The 22,745-nt window shown below is 34.6% G+C and overlaps 1 protein-coding gene across 1 annotated transcript in view; it reads left to right on the top strand.

Moving 5' to 3' along the window:
* CERKL (CERK like autophagy regulator) overlaps positions 1 to 22,745 on the top strand; it is a 98,868-nt gene that overhangs the window by 25,731 nt on the left and 50,392 nt on the right. Inside the window, exon 2 of the mRNA XM_069474289.1 lies at positions 14,567 to 14,809. Coding sequence (XP_069330390.1) covers positions 14,567 to 14,809 — 243 coding nt within the window. The remainder of the gene's footprint in view (positions 1 to 14,566; positions 14,810 to 22,745) is intronic.

Genomic DNA, 22,745 nt, shown 5'->3' on the forward strand with positions numbered 1-22,745 from the left:
GTTTTCTCTAACATTTTCACATTATCAGGTAATATTTTCTCACCTTTGCCTTTAATTTTGGCCTCTTTTAGTGCTATGTGGTAAAAATTATGAGAGGTATGGAGAAGAAACTATTATTTTAAAACCATTTTAAATTGGGAACAGACTTGTATAAATACCATATATGTAGAATGCCAAGCTGAAAACATTGAGCTTATTTTAATATGATACCCTTTGAATCAGTTTAAGGCTTTTTCAAGAAAAATTTGACTTCTTCTAATTTCTACTCCAAAATGGCTTTTAAAATTTTGTTTGACTTCAAATACATAGGTAGGGTATCATATTTTTTGTGACTAGGATCCTAAATTATATCAGCTGACCAGTATAATTTATGAAGTGTGTATGTTCATTAGGACATGTTTTTATTAAGACATAAAAACTTATTAAGACTTAGTTTTTTTTCCTTACGTTTTTGCCTAAGTCCAGTTGAAAATAATTTAGAGAGTGAGGAAATTTTGACTACATTTTATAGGTAACCTCCTTGCAATTTTTCTTTCTTATTGAATCACTTCTTACTGGATTTACTTAACTAGCTTTTTTCAATGCCAAAAACAAAACAAAAACCAAACATATCTGTCAACTGTATGCTTTTAATGATGGAAATGAAATAAAGGCTTCTATCTCCCATTTGCCTAGCATATTAAAAATAAACATGAACTTTGTCTTGAATGTTATTAAGTTGGATTCTTTAAATAAAACTATGATAAGCTATATTAAAATTGCTTATCATTTTGCCTTTGTCTCCAGTAAGTCTAGGCCTAAAAATACTCATCAAATGAATAAAGATTTACAAATACTTTTGAGAACAACTTGCATTATATGTATTTGTTTGAAGTTCACTTTTGGATGTTCAGTTATATGGAGCTTCTGGCAATTTCTCTTTAATTCTCCCTCTCCTCCCTGTCACCCCCCACCCTGCAGTGATCCCTTGAGCACGGTTGTGGTGTCTCTGGCATCAGGAAGGTGGACTGGTAAGTTCAGGGGTCCTGGAGGCTGATGAGGGGAATCTCTTGCCGACTTTTTTTGGATGGTCAGGATTGTGGCATTCTGTTCCTGGTGACTTTGGCTCTTCAGATGAACTTCTTTCTGGTCTAGTCTTCACCAAGTAAAAATGACTACTGCTTTAATCTCTCGGGTAATTGTTCTGCTCCCTTCCAACAACACAGAGCTACCTGTGCTGAGCTCACAGACCTTAGACTCTGAATGGTTATTCTGAATACTCTTTTGTCTTTTTGGATCAAATGATGAGAGTCTTGAGGGGAGAACTGAACGGGAGTGGTATAAAAGTGAGCCTTTTAGTATCTGTAAGTAGCAAAACCCTTTGGATAATCTGGAGAGCTGTGTGATGTCCCACTGTGACTCCTGGGCAGTGGTGGGGGATCTGACCTGCAGAGCTGCTGCATCAGTTGACAGTAATGGTGGAGGTGAGAGCAGAGTGGGCAAGACCACCCTTGAGCTCCTGAGAAGAAAAGAGAATCAGTGAGTTGTTTTGGACTGTAAGATAGAAGGACCTTTCCTAAGAAGGAAGCCCATGCTCAGACATTATCCTCAGACCATGGTGACAGAAGGCATCATTGTGACTTAGACCTAGTCCTATTTCCATAGTCCAGCAAGTTCCAGGCCACAAAATATTAAGAACTTTTTATCGTTTGTTCCCATAGAAACAGTTGCCCTGGAGGTTCAGTTACATTAATTTTAGCATTTTAATATTCCCCTAGAAGTACCTGGAATGTAGTAGGTGTTCATGTTTGTTAAACAAGAGAGGTAAACTTCTGGGCTTACCCTAAACTACTATGGTCTCATTCTTTCTCTTCCCCTTCCTCACCACTGCCATTTTCAAATCACCATTTAATTAGTATGGAAAAATATATGACAAGTTATTTCAAGGTTTTCAAAGAGCTTTGTGCCCTTACCTTCTGGTAAGTTAGAAGCTCCTGATATGTGACTAAATGTCAAACAAGTAGTACTGGGCCTTAAGAGTTCAAACAGACTGAGAAACAAAAGTGATTTCTTGGAAGAGTGGCTCTATGTTCTTTGACAGTTGGTTAATATTTGAAAAGACTGGAGTCCATTCTCCAGTCTTTCCATTTGCTGGGAAATGAAGGAGCAAAGATTCAGAGGTAGAAATGCATATAGTGTGATTAAGGTATCATCTGATTGATAGTAAATACAGTCAGTAACTAACTTTTGTTGGAAGGCTAGCCTGTGGTTGAAGCATGGAGCCAAGTGCTGGGATACAGAGATTAGAGGTGAGGATAATGATGAGGATACTGTCAAAGTGAATTGCTGAGAAGCTAGAAAAAGGAGGACCAATTACCGTGCTTTGAGACCCATGAGGAATCTGTACAAAAATTATCTTGTATGATATATATGAACTTTATATACAAACTGATAGGCATATCTGAACTGATAATGCCACAGAAATGGCTAGATCTTAAGATGAAGATAAATTCATTAAGGTCATATTTTCTGTTGGTGACATTATCAAAGACCCCCTGCCCCATATATAGGTATTTTTCCTGAGGGATTGAGATAAGAGTGGACATATAAAAGGACTGTAAGTAGATAGTAAAGTTAGGGAATAAATGGTCTGAACAAAAGTAGCACATTAGTGCTCTTCCTGAAGTGAAAATGACAAAACTCAATAAAGTCATGGTAGAGAATATGAAATGCTCCGAGTTGCCTTTTTATTCCATTATGTTTCAGATGTAATAGGGACTTGTATGGATAGTTTAAAAGTAATAATAACAAAATCTTAGTTATTTGATACAAGGTGATGAAAAACATAATGCATATTGCCATCTTTCCACTGCATTTTTGTATGGTTATGCCTGTCTTAGCAACACTGTATACCAGGAATCCTCAAGATTTTGGGTCTTGAGACCCTAAAGGGGGGTCTCAAGGGGGGGTTACACTCTTAAATTATTGAAAATCACAAAGACCTTTTATTTAAGTTATACTCATTTATTGTATTAGAAATTAAACAGATAATTTAAAATATTTACTAATTAAAAACAGTAAGTCCAAGGCATGTTATCATAAATAACATTTTTATTAAAATATTTTCTAAAATAATCAGAAAAGTAATGCACTCTTCTCATTATTTTATATTTTTGCAAATCTCTTTAGTGTCTGGCTTAATAGAAGACAGCTGAATTTTCAGATTGCTTCTGCATTCAGTATATTGTGAATATGTTGTTTTGGTTGAAGTATGTAAGGAAAATCCAGTTTTCCTTATTGAAACTTTGGTTGAAGTATGTAAGGAAAATCATATGTGTAATTGGAAAAGGAGAAGTCTTTTAATAATGTTTTCATATAATTGTAAATATTCTCCTTTGACAAAAAACCTTGTCAAGGACTGATTTCTTAAAGGCTGGTTATAATATGGAATCTGAAAACATATCAATTTTTTTTGTAGTTTGTTATTTGAAAATGTACTGCTCTGTCTTGGACTTTGAATCAATATTTTACCCATGCATGATTTTATAACATCCTGCACTGGCCATGTGGAAAATTTGGCGTACTGATTTATACAGAACTTCTAAATGTTGACATATTTTATTATATAATATTTTAAAAAGTCAGATAGTAATATCACTACCAATCTCATCAGAAAATTCTTTAAGACCAGGAAGCTGTCAAGCTCACTGTGGTACTTACAAGTTTTACAAAATTCTAATTTTACTTGAAACCTTGTGTTTTATCATTGATGATGCTCTCAGTTACTTTTCTTGAGTGACTGGCTCACTTTGCTCATTTTCCAGAAAATATTTGCCAAATATTCATGCCTAAATACCATAGTCAGTTGACCTTTCAAGTAAAAAATGGTGTTCTATGAAAAACAACTAGTTCGTCTGTAACTCAAGTGGTATAAATGCCTTTCCTGGAGAGAACCACCACTACCGTTTGAAGCAGGATTGCTTTATGCACACTTCCCATGTCATTACCTGTTATGTTAACAAGAAATGTCCTGAAGAGTAGAAATTTTAAAAAAGTGTTACTGCTTCATCAAGAACAGTTAAATGAAACTGACTTTTTTTTTTTTAAACTGAGAGTTTGAAGTAGTGAAGAATGCAGCGATTATTAGTAAAATTCGGTGCCACTGCCTTGATTCATACTGACACCAAGAGTTTTACCCACTATTGCTTTTGCATTACCAGTACAAATGTCAACATGGTGGAAAAGGTAAATAACATCTTTAGTATTAATAAAAATTGTTTTGCCCCTGTACGACTCGAGCAACTACATCTTGAGAACTGCTGATGAAGGTGTTTTGCTTTATCTAAAGCATTTAAATGATTTACTTAAGTTACGCTTTTTTCCTGAATATTCGTCTGTATAAAACAACACTATAGGTATAGACATACCTTTTATTAATGGTACAGATTTAGGAAAAAAAATGACTTCTAAGAACTAGCCAAGATATTTGGAACATGAATAAATTATACATCAAGAAAAATGATTTAGAACAGAAGATTGCCTATGATTAGAAGTCAAACTTCTTAAACTTTTCTGTTATACTGTTCTTTTTAAAAATATCAATTTTATATGGCATTTATGATTAAACATAGACTGCATAATTTAAAATTGTTAACATCACTTTTTACATTGAAGGTATTAAATGTTTTTCATAATTAGCATATTTATGTTTTAAAATTCAAATCAAAGAATAACATTTAAATTTTCTTGATTTTTTTTTTTCATTAGTTCATTTTGCACTTCATGCAAAAATACCTGTATATCTTCAAGTGCTTAAATTCTTAGGAAGCATGTGAGCTCTTTATACATGACAGAAATAACTAAATAAAAAAATTGCAGACAAATTCAATATTAATTTTCTACTTAATAAACATGTGACATTTGGACATTGGAATGGCAATTTCTCTTTCTCTTTCTGAAAATAAGTTGAAGATTTACTAATTCTTTTACTAAATAAGAAGGCTGTTTCTTCATTGTCAATCTTGATATATGCATGTATTTAGGAACTTAAGCTTTTCTGCTAACAAACGTTATGTCTCGATTCTTGAGGATAGTAATACATTGTGATGGGTTCTCAGTTAACTACAGGAGCAGCCCTATTTGTTTAAACCCTAGTTTAACCTGATTATTAACAATTAAATTGTGTTTTCTTCTTACAATTAAAGTGTATTCAAATTTATTGGTCCCTTGCTTCACAGATTTATCTCAGTATGTGGTGTATTCAAACAGAATTTTGTATTTTTAATTAGGGGATTAGATAACTAATTCTGAAGAGCCAAAAAAAAAAATTGTTAGACATCACATTGCTTAACCATCTAATATACCGTAAGTGTGTGTACACACTATGTTGTGAGAGCCATCTACCAGGCAGGCCTGTTTTTCAGGCAGTATTTTAAAAAGTGGACATGTGCAGAAACTGTGAGCACAATTAGCGCCAAGCAGATAAATCCAGCTCTAATCCTGTTTATGGTCTGCATCAGACAGATGTGCCAAGATTGATTTAGACAAGCCCTAGGCTTACAGTAATATTTTTAAAAGTGCCATTCCCTGTTCTATTTTTGTTAAACCTTTGCTAAATATTCTTAAGTGTTATTGGTTTTGCTCTTCTTGTTGACCACCGTAACCTACTTCAAGCAGGTCCTGCTTTGCTCTCATGGTGACAGGGTAACCTGCCAGGAGAGGTTATCTTTATTCCCTGTAATTAAATTGACTTTTTCCCCCAAGAAAATACAACAATAGGAAGTGGGTGCTGAATTAAATAAATAGCATGATATCCAATAGACGTATACTTAAATCCCTTGCAAGAACAGATGGTCCCCAGTATCTCTGTAAGTAATGTGAGAGGACAGTTAATGTTCTGAAACAACTAGCTATAACCAGTATGATACTAATGAACCCATAGACTTCAAATAATAAACCACATGCCACAAAGCAAAATTACATATCATTCATAGGGATCTAATGCTTAAAACCTGCAAAACAGTGTCTCTAGATTTCCATATTTTTATGTACTGATATCAAATATCAATTTATGAATAAAGTTTTACTTTACCTTTTTTACCAATAAAGGTATGTTTTAACATTAAGGTAAAATTAAAGTTATATTTTAAAATACATGCCCCAAAGTATGTGGTGGTGGTTGTCTTTTTTTAACTCCTCTTTCAATATATTGTCTGCATGTGTTAGGTTTGCATATGGAAATGTGGCTTTTGCATACAATTATGGAAACAATTGCTTTTATTTGTGGCAGAAACTTGTACTGTATAAGAGATGGCTAACATGGGAATCAGAGCAGCTATCTTGTAGATGAAAATTTTTTTTCAGCACTTAAAAATTTATAAAGATTTTATAAATAGCAATATTTTTTGATTCATTCAAATGAGCCTGAGTCATTAAGGTAATATCACAAAGGGGTGTAGATAGGTAGTCTATTTTTATCAACCCAAAACTAATAGTCTAATCTCAAAATGGTTTATTCTCTTTAATCATATTTCTTATAAATATTTGTATATTCTAAGACTGCAAAGAGTTTTTTGAAGTAGGGAGATGGGAGTTGAGGGGAAACAATGACCTTCTTAGATTTTCAGCTTAGCTTATCAGATGATCTCCAGATCCATCAACCTTCACTGAGGTTAGCCCCAGGGCTTTCCACCTAGAAACCTGAGGATCTCAGCTCTGTTTCAAGTCTAGGAAGCCAGTGTCCTGCTGCCCCACAGAGCTAGCTGGTCCACTGCTCCTATCTTAAGAACTTCAAAAACAAAACAAAGACATAGGGAAGCACCACCTAATCTGGTGACTGATTAAACAACATTTAGATGGTTCCGATCCTTTAAATACAAACATTTCAAGTTCACAGAATTCTAACAAGTTTTATTCCTGAAGACCACATCCAGAGTGAGAAAATAATTTTCCTTAAAACTCATATTATACTCACATTCCTAACATCTTCACATATGTTAGGAATTAGTTATATTCAAAATCAAGTGAATCCTATGATTAGAACTGGACAGATTTACTCATGTGACCTAAATGACTAACATTGCCGAAATGAGTAATAAATCAGAATTTCTACGTAGGATATTGGCACTTGACAGATTTACTGTATATTTCTCCTGAGAAAAACCGTGCTGTAGAATGTTTCCTTATTGTTAGAAATTTGTAAAAATTGTTTTTTTCCCCCCACAAACCAATTATCCTTATTTTCATTTCAAATAAAAACTAAATATTCTAAGTCTAGCTCTTCTTAGTTTCTTGTCACATTGGCCAAAGACCATTCATGTGAAAACCTCAGATTTTAATCTGTGAGCAAATGCAGGAGAAGAGATTGGAAGCCTGAGCAGGGAAAGCAGGAAATACCGTTCAGATTGTCACAGGGATTTTCAGACTTTTCACTTCTAGGTGCTCCTGGTTGCTACAATCTAACGTCCCATCTCCTTGAAAGCCACCTCAGTTTCTGATGAAATAGTACTCAGTTAATTTATACCTTTGCTGTCTTGCTGCTTTCCTAAGGACTACAGGCAGAACTATGCTTCACTGACTTTTAAATTTGATTGGACTTAAAAACAGATGATCTCATTTGTATGTGGAATTTAGAAAGAGTGGAACTCATAAAAGCAGACGGTAGAAATGACAGTTGTCAGGGGTTGGGATAGGGGGAGTTGGTTACAGGGTACAAAGTTTCAATTAAACAGGAGGAGTAAGTTCTGGATCTATTGTATAGCATGGTAACTATAGTTAATAGTGTATATGTGAAAATTATTGAGATGAGATCTCAAATGCTCTTACCACAAAAAAAGTATGTGAGGTAATGGATGTGTTAATTAGCTTGATTTAATGATTTCACATTGTATACGTATATCAAAACATCATGTTGTACACCATAAATATATATAATTTTATTTGTCAATTATGCCATAATAAAACTGAGAAAAAATAAAGCTGTAATTTAAAAAATATTCTGATGAAAAAAGCAAATGGCTGAAGATTGGGGAAAGTGGGACTAATAAATCCTCCAAGGAGAGGCATACAATAGCTTTTTAAAAAAGAACACTATCCTTCATTATTAATCTTACTAATATGGGTAATTTCTTAACTCCCATTAACCCAGTTAAATATCTGAGAAAGATATGGGTAAATCTAAAAACATTAAAATTGAGTAAAATAAACCAGACACACAAAAGCACATACTTTACGGTTACATTTATATGAAGTTTTAGAAAAGGCAATAAGCTATAGTGATAATCAAAATCATCGTGATTGTGAGAGATTACCTGGAAAGTGGCATGAGGGAACTTTCTAGTATAATGGTAAAATTCTGTATCTTTAATGGGATAGTGGTTATGTGGTATGCATATAAAATACTACACATATGTACTTTATACAAAACTAATGGGAATGTGCTACACTATTTTGGACACTTTGCTAGTCAGTTACACATTTTGATAGCTGAATAGCACTTTCCATTATATGAATATATTTTATTTTATATCCCCAATACTCTATTATTGCATATTTAAGTTGTTTCCAAGTTTCACTAAAATAATGCTTGGGTAAGCATTCTTTTAGCTAAATTATGCATATCATTTGTTCTCTTAGGGTAAATTCCTGGAAGTAAATTGCTGGATCAAAACCATGCATATTTTAAAGCACTTTCCTTTTCTATGTTTTAAAAAATTATAACATGTAATTCTGATTGTAGGAAGGGAAAATTATGGAGGTTTATAAGAAAAAAATTAATCTCATATTCCCTATCTCGTATCTCTGTGAATAGGTAATCAACGTTAAGTTTGTTGTGTTTTCTGCTGGGGTTTCTTTTAAATTCTCCTATTAATAAAAATGGATCAAATTCCTCAGATTACTTTGTAACTTGTTCTTATTCTATTTATTCATATCTCTTAGCATGAATGTCTTTCCAGACCAGAACAGAGATCTCACTTACTCATTCATGAGCTGCAAAAGATGACTACAATTTACTCAACTATCCTGCTATTGAAGGACATGAATATTGCTTCAAATATTTTTGCTATTATAAACATTACTGCAATTAACATTTTGAAATCTTTTGATACATATTCCTGACTTGTTCTCCAGCAGTTACCATTTTTGCATTCCCACCAGCACTGGGAATGCTTCCCTTTAGCTGCACCATCATTGAGCATTATTTTTGATCTCATGCCAATCTAAAAGGCAAAAAATGGTATCTTGTTGTTTTAATTTGCATTTCTTTGATTACTAATTAGGTTGAACTTTTTCGTATGTTCATTGGTCAATTTGCATTTCTTTTGTGGAATGCCCGCTTGGGTCTTTTATATACTTTTTCATTAAAGTGTTTCTTTTTTTGATTAAATAGATTATATAACTGTCATATGCTGCAAATATTTCTGTCCATTTGACCTTTGCTTATGACTTCTTTTCATGGGTCTTTAGGACATTATAGGCATTAAATAATTTTTACATTCAGTATTTTGATGTCTGTATGTCTGCCTCTCCTGTCATGCTTAGGGCTTTTCTAACTTATGGTTTTATAATTTATAATCTAGAAATATTGATATATTTTATAAAATAGGGCTCTATTTTCTTTTCAAAGGATTAGACAGTTCTAAATCATCTTTCTGTCTATTAATATTTCCCATGGAGCTTAGATTCCACCATTATCACATTAGTGAATTTTTAAATGTCTATAAATGTTTCTGTGGTCCATTCATTTCTTTATGCCTAGATGTTTTAATTATTATAGCTTTACCAAATATATCTGATAGGGCATATACTTGCCTTCATTACTTTTAAAACATTTTCTCAGTTAATATATTATTCCAAGAGAATTTGAAAATCATTTGATCAGGTTCCTTGCCCCTCCCTTACATCAAAGAAAATAGCATTCAGATTTTGATTGAAGTTATAAGTAGATTTTAATAATGAGAATACTAGGATGGAAAGTATGTAATCTTGGAACTTGGTATATCTCCATTTATTCAAGTCTTTGTCTCAGTAAATTTTGAATGGCTTTTTTCCCCGTACAAGTCCAGCATCATTTTGCTAAGTTTATTTCTAGGTGTAATACGCTAATTGATATGGAATCTCTTTATCCCCATTATACTTACTTGGGTATAGACATAGCCAGCTTCCTTACTGAATATTTTTTTAGGTTGAATGATTGTAAGTTTATTTTGGATTTTACGAACAAATTGTGAGATCATCTATAAATAGTTATGGTTTTCAGCTCCCCTTTTTCTCTTACCTCCATCAATTGCTGTCTTTTATTTCATTTTCCTTATGTATGGTGTTTACTGGAATGTCTAGAATAATTAGGAATAGTAAGAATGATAATAGGTATTCTTTCACTGTTTCTGGTGATTCTTCTGGTTTACTACTAAGTGTGTTGTTGACTGTTTCCTTAATATTTTCAAATTTACAACTTATAGGACATTTTAAATTGAAATATTCATTGTTAACCACAGTAAAGCACACACATATTAAAGATTTCAGACTGTAGTACAGGAATTCAAATGAAGAATGAGAAGAATTTTTTTCATTCCTTCTATTTTTTCTTTCCCTCGGTGGTGGTTTTTTCTTCCCTCCCTCCCTCCCTCCCTCCCTCCCTCCCTCCCTCCCTTCCTTCCTTGGTACTCTTATTTGTTGTATATTTTGCTACATTGAAAAAACCTAAATTTATGTGACACAAGGTGATAACCAATAAGATTAGCCTAGAAGAAGTTGTTTGCAATATATGTAATAAAGAACTAATTTCAAGATTATTTGAAGGACTCTAAAAATTAATAAAAATAGACAAACAACCAATAGACATTGGAAAAGTATGTGTAGACTCTTAAAAAAGCATGTGCAACTCTTAAAAAAAAAAAGTACAAATAAGCCAGGAGCAGTAGTGTACACCTGTAGTCTCAGCTGCTCTGGAGGCTGAGGCAGGAGGATCCCTTGAGCCCAGGAGTTCAGGGATGTAGTGCACTGTGATAGCACCTGTGAATAGCCACTATACTACACTACACTCTAGCCTGGGCAAACAAAGAAAGACCCCTTCTCTTTAAAAGTGCAAATGAAAAAGAAATAAATGAAAATGTGTTAAATTTTACTAATTGTTTGACTAATTGATTTTTGGAAAGACAGTCACAGATTTAACCAAAACTACAAGTTTCTTTAGGTGGGTGATACAATTTGTCCATATGCATTTGGCAATATGAAGCAGACACCCAGCAGCACCCCCATGTGGAAGACAAGTGTTCTTAAACTTCACAGGACACTTTACCATCTAGTCCACTACACACCACAGGGTGAGGATTTTTCCTTGATAAACCTGCCCCCTTCCATTCTTGAGGGTTCCGGAAGGGTGTAAGATCTTTGGTTTCTCCAAAGTGTTCTGGAGACCATGGCCATATGCTTACCTGCTCAACAGGTACAAATATATTACTGATGATTTACTGTGAATGAGTTTGGTTTCCTTTGTATATAAAACCATAGTGTCCAGATTTTAGTGTTTCATATATTCTTCCTCAAAAGGAACCAGGACTTCTTGAAGAATGCTGATGAGCTTGAAACACTACATTGTTATAAGCAAGAAAGGCTACTTTCAAAGACATCTATAGGTTGGAACAAAGGAGCCAGATTGGAGGGACTCTTCCTGGTTAGTTGGTGACAAGTTTAAGTATTAAAATGGAAAAAACAATTATAGTTAATTGAAATGTTGAATCAGTAAAAGGGCATAACTTCGTAATATTATCAAAAGGAACAAACAATCTCAATATGTTAAAGCAGCATTTTCAAAGTGTGATTCAGGGACTCTTTCAAAGCCTTAGTGAGGTCAGAACTGTTTTCATAATATTATACTAAGAATGTATTTCACTCTTATTCTCTCCCAAGCATACAGAGGCTATGGGATACCTGGTGATACCCTTGCCCTAATGGAGTATCCACTTTGAATTCTTGTGCTTTAAAAAGTGTTGGTTTTAATTTCTAATACAATAAACATAGATAGATATAAACCACATAAACCAAAGTTCTTTGGGGCCCTCAATCTTTAAGAGTGCAGAAGAGGCTTGAAACTGAAGAGCCTGGAAACTACTGTACTAGAGAAAAGTAAATCTTACTAACAAATCAGTCAGTAGTAACTACAGAAAAGGGATAGGGTGAATCGTTCACTTTACAAAGGCATACAGAACACTTTGGCTCAACTACTGTCACTCTATTGATTAGTTTAAGTGGTGATTATAGTAATGGTGATGAATGTTTGGTTTTCTAAGACATATGAAATGTTTTGATACTCAAAGGCAAAAAAAAAAAAAAGCCTGTTGAAGTGATACTTTAAGACTGTTGCTAGGTCACTGGTTGATTCTAGAAGTGGACTCCAGGAAGACCCAGAAGCTGAGCCTTCTCAGAAATGACAGGCCTGAAAAATGGACTTTGGATTCATCCCATCCCACTACCGTAATCACTGAGAAAAGGGCTTTTTTCCCCCTTTCTTTTTTAGTGGTCCATTTACTTTGTGAGTAATCAGGCTATAGTTTGCAGAATGATTGGGCCAAAAAACCAAAAGCTCCCTAAGAATGCAGGCCAGAAACATCTTAAAGCACCTGAAAGTCCTTGCTCCAATCTGAGGAGACCATTGTGCATAATTCCAGGGCTAAAAGGCTGAGAGGTCTCTGCTTTCTATTGTGTTTAGCACTCGGTCATTTCTGCATCTTTCTGTGGATTTTTTTCTTCTCTCATGTGCCATATGTTTTTTAATAAGCCTTTTTATTGAGGTAAATTATACATATATAATATATAATTCACCCTCTTTACCATTTTTAAGTGTACAGATAAGTGGTAATAAATACATTTATATTTTTTCTTTTCCTTCCTTTCTTCCTCCCTCCTGGGGTATATTTTTCTGTTTCTTTGTATACCTAGTAACTTTGGATTACATGAGAGATACTGTGAATCTTATCATGTAGAGTTGCTGAATGTTTTTGTATTCCTGTAAATTCTTTTCTTGCTTTCTTTTTTTTTTGAAACAGTCTTGCCTTGCTTTGTTGCCCGGGCTGCAGTGCAGTGGTGTCATCATAGCTCACTGCACCTCAAACTCCTGGTCTCAAATGATTCTCCTGCCTCAGCCACCCAAGTAGCTGGGACTACAGGCATGTGCTACTATGCCCAGCTAATTTTTCTATTATTTGTAGAGATGGTGTCTCACTCATCTGGTTTCAAACTCCTGACCTCAAGCAATTCTCCCACCTTGGCCTCCTGAAGTGCTAGGATTACAGGTGCCAGCCGCTGCACCTGTGCTTTTAAGTTTTGTTTGATGTGCTACAGCGCCTTCAGTCAGCTCATTAATGAGACAATACTCTTCTAAACACTTTCCATAATGTCTATGAATTTTAATGTTTTTCTGCTTTTGCTGGTAGGAGCATGTGGGTGATCTCTGAGCATTGTTCAGGTAATCCTTGGAGCAGTTCCTATCCTGGCCTCACACATATGCTGATCAATGCTCAGCTGAAGAAGTAAGGGGGACTTCTGCAAATCTGCAGAGTTTACTCTCTGAGTAGCCTTTTAGTCTTCAGTAAATGCATGTGAACTCTGGTCACCTTGGCCTGCCTAGACCCCGATTCCTCCCCAACTCGGGGAGAACACCAGGGTTCTCCTGCCTATACTCTGGCCTGGAAACTCTCTCTAGGCAGTAGGTTGAAGCAGTCATATAGTTTACTTTGTTGGCTTCCTCTCTCTCAGGGATCACTCTCCTAGGCTACCTGATGGCCAATACCTGAAAACAGCCGTTTCATATACCTTTGTGTTTTGTAGTTATTTGGGGCAGAAGATAAAAACCAGTCCCTGTTATTCCATGTTGGCCAGAAGCAGAAATTTTGGAAGTCTTTTGTTTCTTTGTTTTTTAAATCTAAAACACTTTTACTTTGAGAGTCAAAGTTGAAATGGTCTTTTACCTCAAGTTATTTTTTTTTTTTTACCTCAAATTATTTTTTGCCTGTGTTTAAAGATAACTGATAAAAATTTCACCACAATTTAAAAAAAGTCAGAATGTGGTAAGATTCAGGAGGATCTTTCTTTCTAGATTGGCAGGAGTTCACGTTTTCTACTCACAGTAATCATACTTGTGCTTCCTTTTTGCACGTGTGTTACTTCACCAGGAATGTACATTTCCTTTCAGGTGCCTTCAACAACTTGTTATAAACTCACTTCTGTTAATGAATTCTATTTGTTTTCCCATTACTTTACCTTCTCCCTATTAGTATCGAGGAGCTCCTGTGTGATACCAATTTCTTATTACTGAAATGTTGCTTTGGTCTTGGAATTATTCATATATTGAATATCCTCAGATTCTGAATATTTTAGGCCTGTGTGGCGGGGACTCTCTTCCATTTATTTTACTCCCCCTGCATTCTTGGGGAAAATAGACTCAATTTTTCCCCCCTTCCCATCTCAAATAGGGACTGACATAAAGGATAATCCATAAAATTACAAATGATTTTGAGTTTTAACTGTTATTCATACACTTAAGATACGGACACAATGGTTTTGATTAGAAAATTTAATTTCTTTTCAGGTGATTCCACGTATGACATGCTATGTAAAGAAGAATTTATTGAACTCAAAGATGTATTTTCTGTGAAACTGAAACGGCGTTGTTCTGTGAAACAGCAGAGAAGTGGCACTTTATTAGGTATTACACTTTTCATCTGCTTGAAAAAGGAACAAAATAAACTGAAGGATTCTACACTTGATCTTATTAATTTAAGTGAAGACCACTGTGACATATGGTTTCGACAATTCAAGGAAATTTTGGCAGGTAAGTACTCCTCCTGGGAATTTTAAATGAGCCTGGTTTCCTTGATATAGATTATTGCTCTAAGTATGTTATATTTGAGTACAAACAACCTTTGATTATGTTGAAGTAGTTTCCTTCTATTCCTAGTTTGTTTTTTATCATGAGAGGGTGTTGAATTTTGTCAAATGCTTTTGCTGTATCAGTTGAGATAATCATATTTTTTTCTCCTTCATTCTGTTAATGTGGTATGTTACATTGATTTGTTTCATATGTTTAACCATCCTTGCATTCTAGGAATAAATCCCACTTGGTCATGGTGAGTAATCCTTTTAATATGCTATTGAATCTGGTCTGCTAGTATTTTAAGGATTTTTGCATCAATATTCATAAAGCTTATTGTTCTGTAATTTGTTTGTAGTGTCTTACTCTGGCTTTGGCATCAGGGTAATGCTGGCTTCATAGAATGAGTTAGGAAGTAACCCTTGAATGACTACTTTCATGAAGAAGCTTTAGTGATCTGAAACAACACAGTTCTGAAATACTTTGGCTCACTTAAGAGTTTTGGGAAATATTTTTCTATTAATGTATCTCTTGAGCTTATATTAGAATTTATTTTCCTTCCACTCATACATTGATGGCAAGTGTGTACATGTACTGGACAGCTTCAAAATAAGTTTTTAAAGATGATCTTTAAGGGACCATGCCTTATGTGCTGCCAGTTGAGAATTGTCTATTTCAGCATAGATTTTTCTAAAGGTTAATATCCAGAGAAAAGAGAACATGTTTATTAGAATATATCTCCTAATAAATTCAGTGTATCTGAAATTTCTAAATGACATTTTTATATTTTTCATAAAAATAAAATCCATAAATACAAATATAATACAATTTGGATTTCTAGAAGTTATCTAGTTAAAATATAATCTGAGCCAGGACCAGTGGCACAGGCCAGTATTTCCAGCTACTTAGGGGGCTGAGGTGGGAGGATTACTTGAGTGCAGGAGTTCAAATCTAGCTTGGATAGTACAGTGAGACTCCATCTCTTAAAAAAAAATTTAAAAAGTAAACATTTAAAATATAATCTAAGTTTAGGGTTGATTTTTTTTTTTCCTTCTATGTTTGCAAATCTTGTTTTCCTTTTAGTCCATTTCTTCTGTTTGCCAGATTGATCAGGGTAGGAGCAGCTGATGTGGTTGATGGCACAGTTTCGAGTTAGATGGCACAGGACAGAGATGGGTGTCAGACATAGAGCAGGCACATGGTGGTGATAGAAATTTCCAGGTTTGGCATCATTGATCAAGACGACCATGAGGACCCACATTGGCCAAAGGCTGCCAGCTGTTGAGATTATGGTCACAGGAGATGAGCTGAAGTGACATCACATTGAAATTGGAAGACCCTGTTACAAAGTAGTCCCATGCTTCCTTGTTAGCCCCTTTGGGACCTCCAAGGAGAGCTGATTTTGTCAAGAGGCAAGAATCCACAGAGGCCATAGTTTAGCTCATTTCTCTGAAAATAGAGAATATGTATAATTAACTAAAAGCATTCCACTTTAGCAGTGGAGTTTTTATTAATACAATGTTAGTTCAAATTTATGTCAAGGGATTAAAAGAAGTTAAAAATGAAAAATTAATTTCAGCTGAATTAAATTTATTAACATGGCCAGGTATTCATAAGGCTTATGTGGTCTATAAAATAAGACTGTGTCATTTGATTAGGAGAGCCAAAGCTCTTCCTTGCACTTAAGGTCTGAGGAAATCTTCTCCCATAGGGTTTATGAAGGGCTGGGCTGAGGCAATTTCCTCAATATATCTCACCCATAAATCCAATAGCAAGTAAGCAGACGGCATCACAACAAAGCTCATTTCAGTAAAAGCAATTTTATAGGAGTAGAGGGACTGTCAAAACCAACCCCCTCCCCCAAAAAAAAACACTGTCCAAATATTTCTTCAGCTTAATGAATAATGTTTTGGTTTGGTCCAGGGTTAAAATCTAGACAAATTACAAAGATGAATAAAGTACATATTTGTTAGGCTATCATCTTCTGAGAATGTTACTGAACCTTTTTGAACCTGTGACTTTTTTTTCTTTTTAAGACTAGTCAAGTGCAGTAGTGAGAAGAGGAAAGAGGAGAACAAATAGTCTGATCTGTAACTGACTTTAAACAATCAACTGATACAACTCACTATCTTCGGACCAGCCTAGACTTCTGATTTTGCCGAGAGTTGGAGACAGTAAAATATATGGATCATATTCTCTGGCATGGTCCTGGAACACTGAGTGATTTTGTTGATTAAAAGCAAATAGAAATCAACCAGCGCAAACAAACAAAACATGGTTAAAATCCTCTAATGAAAATGAAGGACTCAGAGTCCTACAGGAGGTGCCGCCTCCTTATCCCCACTCCCCCAGCAAGGATAGTTCTGGGTCAGCTTCATCATAAACGAATGAATGGTCGAGGCGCCAAAGCTCTCTGCCAATCCTTATGTTATGTTGGCGCTTTCCTTTTAAAATTGCAATCTGAACAAGTTTTCCTTGAGGTTTCTTTCACTTTCAAGTCCATGTAATTCCGGTGCTCATTAAAGTGCCTATCACCTGAGAATCAAATACAACTGGCTCAAACCTCATTCTGTAAGTGAAGAAGCCCTGTGTCTTTCCCATTCTCTCTGGGATGAGGTCTATTGCTAACGTTTTTCTGGTCCTCTGTGGCTCTGTTTGCCATAGAGTTTGGTCTATGTGTGAATTATCTTCTTGTCTCACATTTACTATCCCTATTTTGTTCTATACTGCATCAGATTTGGGAGATGATGATTGTTCATTTGTATCCAGACACACACAAAAAACCTACCTAAGGCAGCTTGCTTAAGTTTGGGAAGTGATGGATAGAAGTTTACCATCACAAAAATATAAATAACTTGCTTAAATATTAGCCACCCCTATTTTAAGTCCAAAGATCTTACTTTTAACTGGCTCTGCTGGTAAAAACTGATAGAATTTTAAAAATTACATTGATTTATTTTGAATTTTGTCTTTATTCAAAAGTGTTTTTTTTTTCCTGTCAGCCTTTACGTATTTCCTATTTTTTTCTATTAAGAAAAACATGACAAAGCCATTAAAGCCTTAGGTGGTTGGTCTTTTAGCCTAATTAGTATAACACTTATAATTTTAGTATAGTTTATATATTAAGGGTTGTTTTCAAATGTGCACATTTATATTTTGAATTGGAGCAATGAATAAGATGTGAATTTTCAAGAAAAGAACAAATTTGCAGCACAAGGAGGACGAAAGGAACCCTCAAATACTGGAGATTCTAAGACTAATTGACAAAGAATGATTAGATGATGTGGATTTATAAATGTGAGCCTTAGAACTTTCTATTTTTATTTGAAAGTAAGTTAAGTTTTTTCACATTCTAATGTTCTGAACACAGTTGAGCACAGTATCATTTTTTATTCTTACTAATGGAAAAGTCACCGTAACTTTATTGACTAATAGGCAATATGGGTTAATTTACCCAACACATGTGTTGTATCAGGAACTGTGCTAAGTGCTGGGAATATAAAAATGAATGAGATATCATCCTGTATGGAACTCTTTTGTCCTGGAGACAGATAAGACAACTCATTATATTATAAATGTGTTAAGGGCCACAATGAAGATATAAATAAACTGACAGGAAGCACAACCATTGATCATTGATTAAGAAATTCGAATCTTTAAAAAATGAATTAAGACCAATATGTAGTCATTGATAAGCCTAACATGAAGTCATTGTGGCAAAAGTAATTTAACACAGTCTTTTGTGGAGAAGGTCAGTGAAGGTCTTAGCAGTAGTCTGTAGATACGAAGAAAAAGATTTTAAAAACAAGAAGAAACGCTCTGAAGCCTTATGTTCAAGTAATGTGGTTACAGGCGTGCGCTCTCAGTGCCCGGCTTTTTTTTTTACTCCTGAGATCAAGCGATCATGCATGAGCCACCGCGCCTTGCTAGTTTCCATTCAATTCTGAATGACTAATAGCACCTCTTAACTCTTCAAAGGATGTTAACATGTTAAAAGAAAATCTTTTAAAACCAAACCTCCAATTTTGTCAAACTTATAACTAAAAACATAAGTATATGGAAACATAGTTATCATGTAAAATTTGCTTAATAAAGGAATAGGAAAAGTTGCTATTTATCTTAAAACCAGAGCATGCTAGTTTGACATTTTGAGCCATTTCCTTTCCAGCAAGTATCAGTATGAAAAATTTACCACGAGTGAATGTCTGCAGACATAACAAACTGTAGCATTGGACACCCAAGAACTTCACCCAGTAGAACAAGCAGAGAATATTGAAATGTTCAAACAAAAAAGAGAAATTGAAAATATAAAACAATAGGGTACTATCCAAAAAGGATAGCACTGTTATGAGTATGTACGTGTGAATTTCATTTTAAAAAGTTCATCCTCCTCAGGACTTGTTCCTTAGTCTGAGAATTGAAAGGCTCTATTAAATAGGTCTGGGTGGGCCCCCAGCCTGGATTTCCTTTAGAAGTCCCCTCACTGATTTTAAGGTATTGCCAGGGCCAAGAACCATGGACGTGCAAGATGTGAGCAACGCAGTTTGATTTAATGAACATATGCAGAACCCTGCATGCCACACTTACCAAAGATACCTTTGCAGGGATTAATAGGTGACAGAACATTCTATGTTCTTGTAATTTTAAATATCCTTCAGGATTGACCAGGACCTATTTCTGAGTTATGTAAAGTTATCACTTATTTTCAATGATTTTTACCACACAACTGGTTCAGACGATCCTGGTGAAGGTTGATGGAGGCCTGCCAAAGGTGTCCCTTCAAGTTTCTTTTCAACTATTAATAACACCAGCTCCAACTCACAGTTCCTACCCTTTCAGCGGAGAGCGAGCTAGATTGATCTCTTTAGAAACAATTCATTCTGTTTATTCCTGGGAATTGTGATACCAGACAGTCCTCCCAAGGGCTTCTCACTGGCCTCTGTAGCATTTTTATCCTAAGGGAGGTTTATATTTTTGAAGGTCATTACTTTTATATCTAAAAAATGTCTCTTATAAGAAAATTATATTTCTGCTTCAGTCATTGACATAGTGTCTTGAGAAGAGTAGTTAAGTGTATTCATTGTCAAGTTATTATATATTTCAAATCCTTCAGCTAGAAAGAAGCCCTTACTGTTTTGTATAACAAGACTTGTCTGGAGAAACAATTTAGGTAGCTTTGTCAGATCTTATTATGAGATTATATATAAAGTGCTAATGAAGATTTGCTAAATGTTTCCAATAAAATATTGAATTAAGTTTTCATGCTGTTAACATTTCTTCCTTTACCAAATTATAGAGCAATCATTATTTTTAAAATTTAAATCTTAATGATAATAGCTGACATTTATTAAGCATTTACTATGTGCCACTTTTATAAGCAACTTTTATGAATTATCTCATTAAATCCTCATAATGATAGCATCAAGAACTATGAATATGTTTTCATGTAAAAAGAAGAATAAAACTACTTATGAGTTTTGTAAGGTTTGAGGAGTGAAAACAATGCATGACTTAGCACATAGTAAAATTAAGTTAATATTATTATTATAACCATCAACATCTCTTAGCATATACAATAGAAAATTAAGGCTTAAATAGTTTAATGATTTGTTAAACTAGTCAGTGGTGGAGAAAATGGGAACAAATCCGTATGTGTCTGAATCCAAAGCATGAACCTTTAACTGATGTGCTATTCCCACCAGGTATTGGTATACTCCATAATACTTAAGTATCTCCTAGATAGGTTATTAAGTATGAAATATCTGATTTCCTTAAGTACTAAGTTTGACAGTTGTTGATGTCTCTGACATTTCACTTTGACACTTCTTGTTTTATTTTTATTGTGAAGGTACATCCTCAGTCTTTCAAACACACATTTTGGCTTGTGATTATCTTTAACATTTTTTTTAGCACAATTTTTGTGAAACCATGGATAAGTCAAAAATTCCTGTTATTTTCAAATATGAGTTCCATTGTGGAACCAATGCAGCACAAACAGCTTGAAATATCAACGAAGTGTTTGGGAAGGATGTAGCTAATGAATGACAGTACTTGATGGTTTGAGAAGTTCCATTCTGGTGATTTTAATCTTGAACATGAGCCATGTGGGCGACCCGAGACTAAAGTGGATAATGATGAGTTGAAAGCTGTGGTGGAAGCAAATCCATCTCGACCTATGTGTGAATGAGCACCAAGGTTTGACATTACTATTCCGACAAGACTGAACATTTGAAACAAATTGGCAAGGAAAAGAAGCTGGATACATGGGTATCATGTGAATTAAACAAGTGTGAGAAGAGAAATCGCCTCAAAGCTTGCCTTTCTTTGCTGTCACAACATAAAGGTGAACCAATTCTACACCATATTGTTACATGGGATGAAAAATGGATTCTTTTTGACAGTTGCAAGTGTTCAGCACAATGGTTGGATAAAGATGAAGTGCCGAAATACAGTCCAAAAACCAAATATTCACCAAAAAAGCTAATGGTGTCTGTTTGGTGGTCCAGTACTGGTATTATCCATTACAGCTTCGTGAAACCTGGTCAGTCGGTTATAATGGATGTCTACTGCAACCAATTGGGTGAAATGAGGAGGATGTTTAACAATTAAGCAGCCGAGATTGGTCAATAGGGACAGGCCAATCCTCTTGGAAGACAATGCTCAACCGTATGTCGCACAAACAATATTGATCAAACTCTGGAGGCTGGACTTGGAAACTCTCTGTCATCCACCGTGTTCACCAGAATGACTACCACTTCTTCCAGGCTTTGTACGCCCTCTTGCAAAGAAAAGTATTCAATTCTCAACATGCTGTGGAAAATGCCTTTCACGATTTCATGGCCACTCGCTCTCTAGGCTTCTTTGCTGCTGGCATAAACAAGCTACCATTAAGATGGCAAAACTGTGTTGATAGTTTAGGCACATACTTTGATTAATTGTACTGCTTTTTGTTTGAGATACAATAAACTAAGCTTTTGATTCAAAATAGGACATTTCATGTTTAATGACCTAATATTTACTGTACAGTTGAGACTCTACCCTGAACAAAGGACTTCAGGCGTTTGTTAGGAAGTATCCATATCATCTTGTGTGAAAATTAGCCCTCTCTAGTGTTCTTTTCCCAACATGATGATTCAGAACTCTAGACTCTTGAGCCAGGTGATATTTAGGGTGAGCAGTAATACTATAATGCATTTCTCAAAAAAAAAATTCCTCACAATTGTCACTATTAGAGTTTTCTCCAGTGCCTTGGGATCAATTGGGTGTGCATTATGGAAAAGATGACAGACATTTCTTTTTGTTAACCTAAAGGAATTTTAAAAACATATATAAATACACTGGTTTGTAACTGATTACCAGGCTTTACGTTTAGCAGAATGTCCTAAGCAAAATACAAATTCTGTAAGCCTACAGGAGAAATTAAAAGTTGAATCAATCCTTAGATACGAGTATAATGGATTTTCACTTAACAACTTTTGTCACTGAAAAGAAATGAAGTAAAAAGTAATAAAGCAGCACTCACAGTATGCGTAAGTAGAAAATACATAATATTTCATACTAAGCAACAAATCATTATTAAGCCCCCTGGCATTCATTAGACTATCATTAATGGTAATGAAATTGTGGTATTTATACAGATATTAAATGTAACTCTAGGAATTTTATTATAATCTTGTATGAATATATTTGTTGCTGTTTGAGGCAGGTAGTTGGATATTGGCAATGGCTTCAGCATTGTAACAGTTTTCAAATCAACCATTTTTTCCTCCTTATTTATCATTAAAGCAAATGTCTATTTTTTACATTTAAAAAATGCTTATGTGGAAAATGATGTATTTTGAAAAAGCACATTTTCTGTTTCTACTGTTTATGTACTTTAGTTCTTTTTCCAATGAAA

Source organism: Eulemur rufifrons, chromosome 1 (genome assembly GCF_041146395.1).
Source record: "Eulemur rufifrons isolate Redbay chromosome 1, OSU_ERuf_1, whole genome shotgun sequence".
Classification (NCBI taxonomy): Eukaryota; Metazoa; Chordata; class Mammalia; order Primates; family Lemuridae; genus Eulemur; species Eulemur rufifrons.